Source organism: Nelusetta ayraudi, unplaced genomic scaffold, assembly GCF_046127955.1.
Source record: "Nelusetta ayraudi isolate G7.1 ecotype Tasmania unplaced genomic scaffold, CSIRO-AGI_Nayr_v1 ptg000019l, whole genome shotgun sequence".
In the NCBI taxonomy this organism is placed as follows: Eukaryota; Metazoa; Chordata; class Actinopteri; order Tetraodontiformes; family Monacanthidae; genus Nelusetta; species Nelusetta ayraudi.
The window spans coordinates 781,155-795,306 of record NW_027466069.1 but is presented as its reverse complement, the minus strand read 5'-3'; the positions used below and the strand labels follow the sequence as shown (position 1 = coordinate 795,306).

At 48.1% G+C, this 14,152-nt stretch overlaps 1 protein-coding gene across 1 annotated transcript in view; it reads left to right on the top strand.

The window, feature by feature from the left end:
- The window catches only part of nphp4 (nephronophthisis 4), a 129,208-nt gene extending 116,775 nt beyond the window's left edge, over window positions 1-12,433 (top strand). Inside the window, exons 21-29 of the mRNA XM_076026115.1 lie at window positions 409-598; window positions 1,453-1,536; window positions 4,806-4,962; window positions 5,988-6,064; window positions 6,329-6,414; window positions 7,095-7,266; window positions 8,569-8,748; window positions 10,298-10,441; window positions 11,647-12,433. Coding sequence (XP_075882230.1) covers window positions 409-598; window positions 1,453-1,536; window positions 4,806-4,962; window positions 5,988-6,064; window positions 6,329-6,414; window positions 7,095-7,266; window positions 8,569-8,748; window positions 10,298-10,441; window positions 11,647-11,787 — 1,231 coding nt within the window. The 3' untranslated portion in view covers window positions 11,788-12,433. The remainder of the gene's footprint in view (window positions 1-408; window positions 599-1,452; window positions 1,537-4,805; window positions 4,963-5,987; window positions 6,065-6,328; window positions 6,415-7,094; window positions 7,267-8,568; window positions 8,749-10,297; window positions 10,442-11,646) is intronic.
- The last annotated feature ends 1,719 nt before the right edge of the window (window positions 12,434-14,152 follow it).

Sequence of the window (14,152 nt, the reverse complement as noted above, 5' to 3'; positions counted from 1 at the left end):
TCTTCTCAACACAGCGACTCATCACTTCTGTGGTATAGCTATAATTTTTTTTTCACCAGCAAGAGTCCATCAGGGGGCGCTAGAATGACTCGGAGTTCACAGTACAGCCATCCAGCCTCTGATCTGGCTTTGTTTGTTATAAAAGCAGCCCTCAAAAATGTTGTTACTATTTTTTTTTATTAATTTAATACAAGTCTTCTAATTTTTAATTTGAAGCCGAAGCGTCTGCTGACGCCTCCTGCTGTTGTCATCGTATTTTGTTCAAATTCCGTGGCGATGTCACTTGCATTCATCTTGCGAAGCCCAGCGAGAACAAACCCGCCTCTGATCTTGGCTCTCTCTCTCTCGATCTCTCAGGTGCCCACCTCTTTTTTCATCTCCGCCGTCTCCTTTAATCTTTCCGTCTAGTGTCATCACCAGCACTGAGGAGTGGGCCCACTTCAAGGTGCTCACCAAAACTCCGACTCGGTTGGAGGAGAACATGTTCCACTTGGAAGAGGGCTGCCCCGGTCCAAGGGTTTACCTCCGGCCCAAGGAGAGCGTCCACATCCCACTAAAGTACCAGAGCTTCCGCTGCGACCACAGCGCCGCCCTGCAGGTAGGCTGAAGAAGGGGTTCCTTTATTGTTCCCTTTTTTTTAAATCTGATTTCTCATCCCAAGTTTCAGCGGAGCAGCATGATATGTCTGTCCAGAAAAGGGCTTATTTAGCCCCCTGTTTACAGCCTCCTGCTAAAAACAGTTAGCTTTAGCTTCCCGCTGAATCAGGGTGAAAAAAACAAGGACAACAAGGTGGTCTCAAGTGTAGGAGCCGACACCTGGCTCATCACAAATGGCCACAATTTTCAAAAATGCCTGTTTTTGCACATACCTCCTGAAGAGTGGAGCCCCCAACAAGGACATGCTTAGAAAACATCAGTAAAGAGAAGTTTGTGCAATTACTTGAAAACCTTGGAAACCCCTTTTCCCATTCACACATTCTTTATTACTATTTACAGACCTTATCTTTCACTTTTTCAAGAAAATAATAAAAGTTCATCAGGCAGTTTTTTTTTTGGTCAGAAAAAAATTAATTACAACATTTTAACTTATCAGTTTCCTTTGTAAAGGGATTTTTTCCCTCTTTTTTTTCCTTGCCTTGAGCGACCCAGAGATCATTACGAGCGCAACGCGGCAACGCAAGGTTGTGCAGCGACAAAAATGAAAGAATTATCATCCACAAATGATGCGTCCTCGGGGCGACTGGCGCGTATCACAACAAGCCAGGCGCCGAGTTGCTTTTGATGTGCGCGCACTGTCGTGGTCGGGGGGGGCTTCGCGAGGAAAAGCAGTCACTTTTCCCCTCTTTCTTCTTCTCCTTCCTCCTCTTGGATTGCCGCAGACGCGCCATTATCTTTGCTGTCGGCCGGCGGTGATGAGTATTTTTGATAACTCCTGTAATCAAACCCTGACAGGGGCCGAGCTTCCTGCCCGCCGGCCGAGGCTCTCAGCTGGCCAGGAAGAATCTGTCCAACATCGTGGCTGCCAAGACTGTCAAGGTACACGGCGCGTTACTAAACTTTTGCTCCTCGCGCCACTGTGTGTGTGTGTGTGTGTGTGTGTGTGTGTTTTCTCCCCGTCCCACAGCTGCTTGTCTCCGGGCGGAGATTACTGCAACGGCCTAGATCTGAGCTGTGGATGCGCAGGGTGCGTTTGCTGCCAAGATAACAACTTAAACATTTGCAATATACCCAGTGTGTAACCGGGTATCTTCGGCAGGAGGAGGAGGAGAAGGAGGAGGAAGAGGGGGTGGAGGTGGAGGAGAAGGAGAAGGAGGAGGAGCAGGAGGAGATGGAGGTGGAGGAGGAGGTGGGGGGTGCGAGAATCCAACTTCTTGCTGCAGTTTTAAAAGAAAAAAAAACAGCTTTATATGCGCTCCATTTAGAGTAAGAAGAAGGGAGAGTGTAGTAAAGTTGACTTTGTAGTACATCCCTAAGTCTAACAGCCTCTGCTGCGCGCGCGCGCACACACACACACACACACACACACACACACACACACACACACACACACACACACACACTCTGGTAGACTAGTCTCGGCGGAGTGGCAGTTCGCCTCCCGCTTCCTGCCTCCCTCCCTCCCTCCCCCACACAGTCGCAGCTCAGACACAAAGAGCGCTTTGAAGTGTCAACTCTTTAAAAAGCCAGCGCTGGCCAGACAAGATTGTCAAGCAAAATTATATGCTGGGAATCATTTTTTATCTCGCTTAACGCTGTTTATCTGTGCCGAGTGGAGTTTCCCCCCCCCCCCCCTTTTTTTTCTTTTAGTCCGGCCACTGTGGCTCCTATCTGCTGATTGGAGGAACAGCTCGGCACTTCTCCTCCGCTAATCTGCTTCCAAGTTTTTTTTCTCTCTCCCTTAAACGCACTTACTTTGCTGTTTAGCACATGTAAGGAGATTAGAGGAGGGGGAAACAATGTCGGGCTGTCGGCAGAGTCCGGAACTTTATTGCGCGTCGGCACGATGCGCTGCTCCGCGGGCCGCTTTAACGTCGTCCCCCAGCCGCCGTGGTCGACCTCAACTCGACTAAGACGCCACCTAGATTCCACCAACCTGCAGCACCTTGCAGTGATCCTCTTTCCAATGCAGAGTACAGTGGCCCCGAGCTCTCCCATTGCACCATGTGATGAAATATTTGCCAGTCTGCCAGGCGCGCGTGTGTGTGTGTTTTGTGGGTGCTCACGCAGGCGTGCGTGCACCCGCGTGTCAGCACTGCTGCTCTGAGCAAAAAATCCTGTCAGCGGGTCACCGAGGTCGCGTCTGGATCAAATCTGTGTCCTGCTCTAAGCTGACAAGTCCCGCCCCTTCCTCCCTCCCCTCCTCCTCCTGCAACAGCTCCAGCATCAGTGCCGCCAGCCAGTCAGCCAGTCAGCCAGTCAGTCAGCCAGTCAGCCATCAGACATCGCCGCAGTCACTCCTGCAGCTCTGCCAGGACTCCGCAAAAGTCTGACCCGTCAGTGAGCCGGACATCTGTCGCCTGGTGGGGATCAGCGGCGAGCAAAACGTTGAGGCGTCACCTCAGAGTGGAGTGTTGGCGCGTCGCTGGCCGGGGACAGTTTTTGACCGGTCGTGCAGCTGTAGCGAAGGTTCTGTCCGAACTGGTTGACAGAATTAGCTTCACAAATGGAGCTGAAACAGGATCCAAAGCCTGAACTGGGGTAAAACTTTGGGTGCAAGTCCCAGGACTTGCACCCAGGAGTACAATCATGACTAGGAAAAAGGAAAATGCAAGCAAAATCTTTCACTTTGTTTATTTGTGTGTGTGTGTGTGTGTGTGTGTGTGTGTGCGTGTGTCTGCCTGCTCCAACTGTGTGTATGCATTGTTGTTCTGTCTGTCGGTGAGATGAAGTGATGGCTTTCGTAATATTCCGACTTAGACCACAGAGTTTAAATGACTCAGATTCACATCTGACAGTTCTCACTGAGACTGAAAACAATCCAGTTGTAGACGAAAAGTGGGTCATTGCTGAGATTGCCCTCAGGGGGGCAGTAGAGAAAAGAATCAAGATACAGGTAGCCTTAATATTGCAGTCGTACTACAAAGTCGACTGGGAAAAAAAATATCAGCGGCAACACATTTCAAACTTGCATAAGAAAAGCTTTTTTTAGTTGATTCGTTTTTGTCAGTGTAGTTGCCTGGAAAAGCCTAAAATAGACGCACTTACTTGGGAGTGCGTCACAGCTGACATCACTGCGGCGATAGAATCTTCCATTCAGTAACCGTGATAATCCCGTTTCATGTCCCCCTCGTCTCGAGAAACTCTCTGATTGTGACGCCATCAAATGCGCAAATCTGTGGTGCTAACGCTCAACCGGCTCGCAACAGGTTTCTCTCCCTCCCGCCGCATGCTAGCTGCGCGGCCGCCGCTTTCACTCTGCGAGTGCAAATCGCAGTGTTTAGAACGGTGTAGGTCGCCATGCTACGTGACATGCTTTCCAATTCCAATTTGGTTTACATATGTTTTCATCTATATATACATCGGCTACCGTATACAAGCATATGTAATTAGCGCCCACCGGTACGTGTGAACACGCTGGCGTTGATATGCAAAGATCCTGAGGGCTACATTAATGCAGCAAACTTCAAAGCGCATTCAGCGCATCAGTGGGGCCTCTCGGTTGCCCCAGCCAGTTTTTCTTTTTTCTTTTTTCCTTTCCCTTCAACACGCTGGTGTACAACGTGCACCATCATCATGGAACTCTCCGGTGGGTTTTTCCTTTAGATTAAAAAAAAAAACTCTCAGAGGCTGTTTATGCGGCGCTGAGAGCTGATCCGCCTGGGGAAGAAAACGTGAAAAAATGCAGCCTCTTTTTCGCACGACGGTGATCGAAAACGGTCAAATTATCCGAGTGTCCAAAAAACGCTGAGACGCTCTTACACCTACTCATAAAAAAAAACAAAAAACCCACGAGAAATGAAACAAACAGGCAGCAGATGTTCCGATTATTCAAACGCCAATTAACGGCTAAATAGACACGACTCATTCCTCGGTTTGTCTTATTTTTATTATTTCTGCTAATCGTCGCTACTCGCCAAGGAATAAATTAAACGTCGCCACTCACTCAAATTAATTGAAATCCGAACACAATGTTGACGCAAGTGGCAGAGATTCTGTCGCGAGGGAGGAAAGAAAAACTGATTTCTCCAGGAGCTCCAGAGTGTTGTGCTCTTTTATTGATTAAAAACAAAAGAAGCTAAATAGTGATAATCATTCTGTTGTGGGTGTCTGACATCTGTCCCTTTGACACCATTCGCCCCACACAGGTCACGTTTGAAGCCGAGGACGGCAAACCGATGGCCATCCTGCAGGTGAACGTGGAGCCGACGCCCCACGCGGTGGACCAGACCTTCCGGCTGTACCACCCGGAGCTCTGCTTCCTGAAGAAGGCCATCCGCCTGCCGCCGTGGCAGCAGCCAGCAGGTGCAGCACAGCCACTTCCCAGCAGCCACCACTCCTGCTCTCACCCACTGGCAGGAGGGGCGGACGCTTTGGTTGATGATGATGATAATGATGATGATGATGATGATGATGATGAAAAATGTATTCGTTGTCCCTTCATTTTTAAGGCGCTTTTGCTGAAATATCAGCAAAAACAATCTCATAATATTGCACAGTTTGTGTCGAGGAGTTTGGGGGGGGGGGGGCAATAACGGCAGAGACGTCTAAACCTTCACCATCAGGAAATGAAAGGAAAACAGAAATAATGAAACAGTGTGAAAGTGTGGCGCATGTTATTCAAAATCGTCAATCAGATTGATCTAATCCGTTTTGTAACAAGTTAGTTTTCGCTCAGTTATCTAATTTTTCCTCTCTTTTAAAAAAAAAAAAAAAAAATCAGATTTGTTTACTACAAGATATTCTGTTATACTGTCATAAATCTTGACCTGCTGTCGGATCACCTGGCGCGACAGATGGAGCGCTTTCCCAATTTCCGGATTTGTTTCACGCGTTCGTATGGCGACAAGCTCGCAGGAAGCTTAAGGGGCGGGACATCCTGGGGAAGTGACTGAACCGTCTGTCACGTTCAATACTTAAAGGCAGGGTAGCCGGGCAGCGGCAGCTCGATGCTTCCTATTGGTGGAAAGCTTGACTGTTTGGTCCAGTGTGTAAAATCTGGCTTGATTTGATTTTTAGATGAGTCACAGCTTACTGCCCATACGGCCCATAAATACTCATACACTCATACACATTAATAAAAGTCTATGCTTGCAGTACAATAAAAGCAATTTGGTTTTCCTACCCTTAGAATGGTTCTCGTACATATAAACAGAGCAATAAGGGTCTCGCTCCTCGTTAGCTGCCATCTTGCTGTCAGGTCCAGTACACAGCGGACCTTTAAAGCGACGCTGACTGAAAACGCTTGCCAGTGCATCTCGGCGAGACGCAGCACTGTGAACTGTTGCGTGCTCATCGCTCTTCAATTTCTTCCTCGTGTGCTCCGTCAGCCAATGACCCGGATGGCCCCGCCCACGTCTCCGTTCGCTGCAGTGACCCCAACGTTGTCTGCCAGACGCGGATGCCGGTGAGCGAATGATATCCTTTTCCTTTTTCCTCCTCAGCCTCGGTATTGTCAGGGGATTAGTTAGCGGGCTGATAGCTTTAGTCTGCCTCGCGCTCATCAATTCCAAGGCGTTACACCTGAAAGGCTCGCCCTTGAACCGCACCAGACACCTTTAAAGTGCTAATGTGAGATCTCCTTCTTTCCCCCTCCTTTTTTTTGTTCCATGTTTCTTTCTTTCTTCTTCATGTTTCTGTCCACTCTCCCGCCTTCCTGCCTCTCGTCCAGGTGCCGGGGGAACCGCAGGATGTTTACATCAAAGTGCCCGGCAGCGCCAGCCCGCACATGAAAATGTTTTATGTGATGGTTTTTACGTATGTATACAGCGTACACACACACACACACACACACACACACACACACACACACACAGGCAGAAAGAGAGAGGGACTAGCCTGGAGGAGCGTTCCGTTTCACACTAATTAAATTGTTCACACAGGTTTAATGTGACTAAATCAGGCGGAGGCTTGGTGGTCTGAGCGCCTGCAGCCAGTGAAGCCATCCCTCAGACCTGCACCGGGTTCACACCAGAATTATGGGGATGATTAATCAGTTATACAGGCACGTCCAACTCTTCATTACCGCCGCCTTAACGACGGTTTGGCTCCACACCGTGTCAGTTTTCGGCCTCACTGCCGCGGCTGCTCACTTCTAAAGAGATTTAAAGTTCCCATAAACTGCAAAAACTCAATAACGTGTCAATTAGAGGCGCCAGCCGCCGGTGCGGCGTCAGCGCTAACCTCTTTAGCAGCAGCTAGGCTAACGCTGTTACTTTCCATTATTCCGCTTTTCTTTCTTGTTGTTTGTTTCCCGGCAGCTCTCACTCCCTGAGTTGGTAAACGCTTAAAAGGGAGTCGATTGCTGAAAGAAATTGCCAGAACTGACTAGAAAGGCCTCATTTGGGAGCTCGGTGGAATGGATGAAATGCACGGCTCGAGGTCCTGCACGGCTACGCCTACGACAATCCACCTCCTTCTTCTTCTCCTCTCCGCAGCGACAGGTGGACGGCGACGCCCTCGCAGGTCTGGCAGCTCTACGTGCACTTTCTGGAGCGGCTGGACGTGTCCTGCGTCAGCGGCCAGCGCAGCAGCCACTCGCTGGTGCTGAGGGGCCGGCAGGCAGCCCGCAGGGTCAAGTGCTTCTCGTCGCATCCGCAGGAGAGCAAGGTTGCACGTTCCCCACGTTACCTGTTCTGACCGCCCTCTTGGTCCCTCTGCGGCTTTTGTAATTTGGCTGTCTGTGATGTCACTGATGCCTCCCCCCACTGCCGCTATGTGTTGGCTTGTGTGTCCAGTGTTAGCTAGTGTTAGTTGTATTTGTCATCATTATTATTGAAGAAGAGCAAGAGACAGTCAAACAGTTTGACTTCCACCTGGCACCACCTGAATGTGGCTGATGGGTGATTGGGGCTCTTAGTCTTTTCCAATAAATGAATTCATTCATTCATGAATGAATAAATGAATAACTAAAAGGCTCATAAATGATTCTATAGTGTCTGTGGCAGCGGGGAAACTGGAGGATGGAGGTTTGGATAACAAGCCGGGGTTCCGTTACTGAGGCAATGCAAATGCAGAGCGACACCTTAATGGGCCGTCACGTTTTCCGCCTCGTCGTGGAAACATTCCGGGAACAATCGGAAGCCCCCGGTTGCTCTCTGATCATGTGACCGTGTCCTCCCGCCGCCGGCGTCACAGTCCCAGTTTTCCTTTCTACCGTTCTCGTTTCTTATTCACGGCAGCGGTGGGGCAGAGGGAGCGCGTTGGGGAGCTGGATCGTGCCGCTAAAGGGACATTCCGCACCACTGGGAGCGGAGGCAGCAGTGGCGTACAGTGTGACTGTGATCTATCCCTCCCTCCATCCGCCTGAAGGAACCGAGGCCGGCGGCTGCAGGAGTGACAGATGTTTTTTTTTCTTTCTTCTTCTTCTTCTTCTTCTTCTTCTTCTTCTTCTTCTTCTTCCCTAAAAAGATTTCGCCGTGTGCTCGGCGGCTGCTTTGATGTGACTCCCGGCAGGTTAGCTCGCCCAGGAACGGCATCAGAGGAGCCTCGCAGAGCGGGATGAAGCCGCGGAATGGCTCGAGTTTTTTTTGTTTTTTGATGTTTCTGTTTTTCCTTCACACAACAGATTGAAAAGGAGCGGCGACGGCAGTGGCGGCGCGCTAAATCCGCTCCCTTCTCCCTTCTCTCTCCCTTCTCTCCGTCTACCTCATCGTCTTCCTTAACCCCCTTCGACAAAACCGCCGCCTGTAATCCACCCGCCCGCCTTATTTCCCCTCCCTTCCAATTAAATCTGTCCTTTTCTTCGCCGCCGTCCCCTTTTCTGGGGCTGTTTTTTTTATCAATTTCCCGACAATCCGCCGCAGATCAGCCGAGGCCACGGTCTAAACCCTCCACCCCCAACACACACACACACGCACACACATACACACACACACACAAACTCTCCCTCTAAGCCCTCGCTCTGTGCAGGTGGAGCCGGACGGCGTGTTCGTCCTGCCTCCTGCCGCCGTGCAGGAGCTGCAGCTGCAGGTGCAGCCGTGGCGAGCGGGCGGCCGCTTCCTGTTTGTCAACGCCGTGGACGTGGAGCAGCGGCGGCTGATCACTGGCTGGCTGCTCTGTCTCAACGTGCGCCGGCCCGTCCTGTCCAAGGTCAGTGAGAGCTGCAGGGCTGCAGGAGAGCAGGAAAAAACTCCCATGTTAAATTTCCCACGGGAATTATGGGAAATGAACGAAACCGAGGCTGATTTTTCCCAAAATAAATATATATCTTTTTTTTTCGGTCATCAAACATCCCTGCACAATAATACAATCAAAAACTTTGGTTTTGTTGTTTTTGAGTCGAACTTCATCAAGTTTTAAATAATGTGTTGAACTATGAACTCGTTCAACAAAAGCCTGAAGAAACTGTGAAGCACAAATGCAATAGCATGAAAAAATATATGTGTTTATGACAGTAGCTAAGCAACCAGATTGGTCCTCAGAATATTTTTACTCTTGAACAGTTGCAGAAAACAGCAGCAGGCAGAAGCAGCATCAGATGTGAGCAGAGCGACTTAAACGTTGAAGCTACAGATCCGCTACATCCATCAGTCAGGTGCTTTGGTCTCAGTGCTCCAGGGGTCAACAAATCATCTGTGCATGTGACTGAGCAATGCGCATGAAGGGGGTGCGTGGCCTGTCTCTCTGCATTGCTACATGCATGTGATTGAGGACTGACATAGATGTTCAAGGTTATTTGCATTGAATCCAAGAGCCGAGATTAGGCAATAAACAATAATATAATAGTTTTACCCAGCTGCACTTAAGTTGGGAAACTGAACTCTTGTTGCCTCGAATGTTTTTATTTCCATCCAACCTTTGAAAAGTCAAAGGAATTTTGCACCTTGGACTCGGACCTTCAGTGACTCTGAGTGACTCACTGCCAACTTATTGAGCCTCCCTGATGACGTCCAGGGTCAACGGGACAATAACGGCTCTTTATGACGGGTGTCAAGAGGCTGAAGGCAGCTGATCCCTGGGAGCCAATCCCCCCAATAACTGACTGACAGTCTATCAAAGGTTGTGTCACTTCACGACAGAGTGCTTTAATTGAATTTTTATTATTTATTTATTTCTTTACCCCAGTGTGTGCTTTAAGGACAACTTAGTTTAACCTTGATTCACTTTTTGATATTGAACTGAATCACAGACATAAAGCTTGTAGTCGTCTTTCTAAAAAAAAAAAAAAAAAAAACGAAAAAAATGCAGACAATTACTGAAGTAAAACACAGACAGCATTTTTATTTTTATTTTCTATGTAATAATATTTATAATAAAAAATATATTAATTATTATTATTATTATTATTATTAATAAAGGTCTGACATTGGTTAGATTATTTTTCCCAATGTTTTTTTTAAAATAATAATTGGTGTGCCGGAACCAGCCCTTTGTGATGTCACAGAGGGCACAATAACTGGCTACACCCACTGCCATGTGTTTTTTTCTTCTACGCCCTCAGAGATAAAGCATCAGGTCATTTTAGCAAACAAATTTTGCACGGAGCTTTAAACAGAGGGCTAAATGTGCTGTTTTCTGGAGTCTTTGACCAACAAATAAAATTTGCAAAACATGGGTCCTTTAAAATAACAAACAACACATTAAAAAATTGACTCACCTGAGTGACATTCTGACCTTTTGACCCTGTGTGTGTCTGCAGGCCTTTGAGGTGTGCATCCCAGTCGGCGGCCGGCGCGGCAGCTCCAGGAAGATCACCTATACCAACCCCTACGACAGCGGCCGCAGCTTCCTGCTCCGCTCCGACCACCCGGACCTGCTGCAGTTCAAGGAGGATAAATTCCAGGTGAGCAGCGACAGGAAGTGACATCACCACTTCCTCCTTCACGTACGTCGACGCGTCTCAGTCGCGGAGAGGAAGTTGATGCGCTGCTGTCCGAAGAAAGAGTCTCAAGTCTTCTGCACCATACTGTTGGGTACAGGACAAGCTGGTCCACATGTCTGAGAGTTGGAGGAACTTCTAGGAACAGGGACGGTGAACATGATGGAGGGACAAAGTGGGAAAAGTAAAGAATACTAACTTGCTTTCAGCTTTCATAAAAAAAAAAAAAAAAGCACACAAACAAACACAAATTCACAGTGTAATCAAATCTATTTTGCAGACACATAACAGGAGCTTCATTATGTAGCACTTTCTTTGTTCCTGTATGGCACCAAAGCAACAACTTTTCATCCCTTGAGGCAGGAAAGCAGAGCTGCTTTTGAACAAATCAAATTATATTCACGCTTTTTCGCCTCTTCTTCCTCCTCCTCCTCCTCCTAGAGTTCCTTCCATTATTCAGCTATACTCACGCGGGTTGCTGATAAACCGAAGTCATCAGCGGTCGGCACGTCTGCCCTCGCGTTAATAAACTTCAAGCAAACCTCAGTTCCAGCGGCGGCGGTGAGGGAAAATAAGACCTCGGCAGCGACGCCTCTCCCTCCCTTTAAACGCAGGAAAGCCTCGTAAACACTTTCATTGGGGCAACCCAGTGTTTTCCTGATCGTCACTCAGCTTCGGAATGCGTTGGAGTTTGATTCGATCCATTTGAGCAAAAGCTTTCAAACATCACATCTGGGACTCGCGGGCGGGCGGGCGGGCAATAAAAAGTCCCCCTGATTGGGATGTGATTTCTCGTCACAGCTGACAGGACAGCGTCTGACTGGCGAGGAGTTAAAGGGGAGAGCAGTTCACTGGCAAGGTCGCACAGATTATTCCGAGGTAGACTCACCTGCCTCAGTGAGTCCGAAGGCTTTTATAGGCTTGATAATAGTGGGGGTGTTTGTAGTTGGTGGCTGTCGCAGGAGTTTCAGCTCCGCGATATAATGAAGGTTGTTCGGTGGTGTTTTTTGTCTTGCAAACGGCTTTGTTCCCGAGGTAAAACGTGGCCGCATTTGTCCAGTCTGACTCTGTGAAAAAGTAAATAAATAAAAACACATAGATAAATAAAAGTCACAGTGAGCTTGAGGAAGGCCAGGTATGAATGTGAAGCGTTGCTCTGCTGTGTTCAGGTGGGCGGGGAAGAGAGCTACACCATCGGCCTGCGCTTCGCCTCCAGCCAGAGCCCCGGCTCGCTGGAGATCCTGGTGTTTGTGAACAACCTGGAGGAGAAGACGGAGGAGACGTTCTGTGTCAGAGTCACCTACTCTTGAGTCCAGGCCGCCGTAAAATCTACCCACGTCTAAACATCCACGGGGGAGTCCGGGGGGTTGACGAGCAGACGGCTACGCGGATGCAGCACGGGTTGAAAGTTGTGGAGGAAAACCAAAAGTTTCACGAGGAAGTCGGTCTTTGAGATTTAACGTTAACGATACGGTTAACTAACGCTGACGCACTTTTTTTCCACATGTCTCTTGAACAATGCTAGCAATGGCAAAAGTTAGGCGGCATTAATGTAGCTCGCTAATGCTAATGCAAGTGTGGTTGGCGTTGTGTGATTTGGTTAAGCTTAACATACAGCTTTTTCTGTCGTAGCTCCCGAAGAAGTCAGGAGAAAAGCAGTGTAAGTGTTTGGAACATTAATGAGTGAATCTATAAAGAAACTACAATGCTGACATTTTCCCTGCAGCTGTAGATTTATATACCATGACAAACTCTGTGTTGAAAAACCGTGGTTTGAAGGACCAGTTGGTCTTTTGCACTTGACCCCACTTGTCTGTCTAGACAACCATCAGGACACTGTATCTGATCCTAGAGCCCAGGGCTGAAATAGGACCGAGTTTGACTTTGAGGCTGTCATTTGTTTCGTGTGACATTTTGTATCTGAACCCAGAAATAAACCCTTTTTTTTTTAAGCTACCACTGCATTTTCTGCTCTCTGAAGGCGGCGCTCTTCTCTGTGGGAGAACTCGGGGGTTGCGCGAGAAGGCTGAGCTCCGAGGAAAAGGAGCATTTATTCAATTAAAAATCCCCCCCCCCCCGCAAAAAAAAAAACAAGCTTTCAGCACACTTCTAAATACAACATTACAACACGAATACACCAAAATATGAACCGAACCAAATGGATTTCTGTGCCAGAGTGAAAATCAGAACGAGATGAGTGAATTAAAATGTAGGTCAAGAATCAAAGTGGCACAAAGCAGCGACCCCACAGCGATTTGGCCTCCTTTCTCCCAAATGTCCGGCTCTGACGGCCAATAACGTTTTATCGACTTTAATTACGGGGCTTTAAAACCCACTTGAATGCCACTCGATGGCTGGGGGTTTTAATCACAGACAAGCCGGGGGTCCGCCGCCACTCGCCCGGCAACCTCACCCCCCCCCCCCAAACAACTTCCCCTCATGGCCGCCGCCGCGACCAGAAGCGTGGCTGTAATGAGGTACGACTCGCGCCTCCTCACATCGCTCTCATTAACACCGGCCCCTTCATCCTCTCCTCTTCCTCTTCCTCTTCCTCTTCCTCGCTGCCTGCCTCGCCGCCGAGACGGAGGGATGGAAGGGAGAAGGCCGTGTGCACGCTGTTACGTAACACCCAGTTACACAACACTCCCCCACCTCCTCCTGCTCTCTCATTAGAATGCAGGCAGCAGAATGAGTCTGGGTGCAGCGGCAGGGACTGGTGATAAAAGGGAGGATGGCACCCGAGACGCCAGTGTTGGAGAGTAATCTATTACTAAGTAATCCACTACTGTGCTCAAAGGACTTTTTTTAATAATGCAGTAATAGTAATTTAACGGCATTACTGTGGCAAAACTGGTAATTCTATGAAAATTACTTCATCGAGTAATGATCCCATTACTTTTCCGAAATATTTAGCAAGCTGAAAACGTCTTATGACCCACAAAATGTCTGAATTTTAGAAAAACAACCGAAAACAACGATGTCGCAGATCGACGATGCAGCCGTGCATGCAACGTCATTGATATGCGACGACGCACCAACACAAGCATGGCGGCGGCAAAAAGGAAAAACAGCGAGTGCGCTTGATAGCTGGGAATACAAACATTACTTTGAGTTCATCTCGCCAGAATCGAAGAATATTGTGGTTCGTTGTGACGTTGTGTGCAGGAATCAAGACGTTCTCAACTTTGAAAATATCCACGTTGAACCTCATAAATTGTTGAAAGCCATGTTGACAAGTAAGTCAGCAGTAATCTATTAACTACTGTGCTTCTCTTATTATTATTTTAATACTATGGGCTGTGCAAAAGGCACCAGTGCTGCACATGAGTGTGTTCTGTGAAACGTGCAGTTTGCGTTTGGAGAGCAAACATTCATTCATGTTGAGAGGACAGAGGCAATTTATTAAAGTGCAAAATTTGCACTTTAATAAAGTTCATTCCAAAGCACTGAGCAACTGTTACTTTAATTATTTTTTTTTTTATACTAAAGTAATTAGTAATTGATCACTTTTTAAAGGAGTAATCAGTAGTTGGATTACTTTTATGGAGTATTCCCAACAACACTGCGAGACACACACACACACACACACACACACACACACAACCTTCTTTCTCCATCTTCAAGAGCTCACAGAAGTGCATGTTAGAGTGGCTCCCGACTTTTGGCACTCCGTTC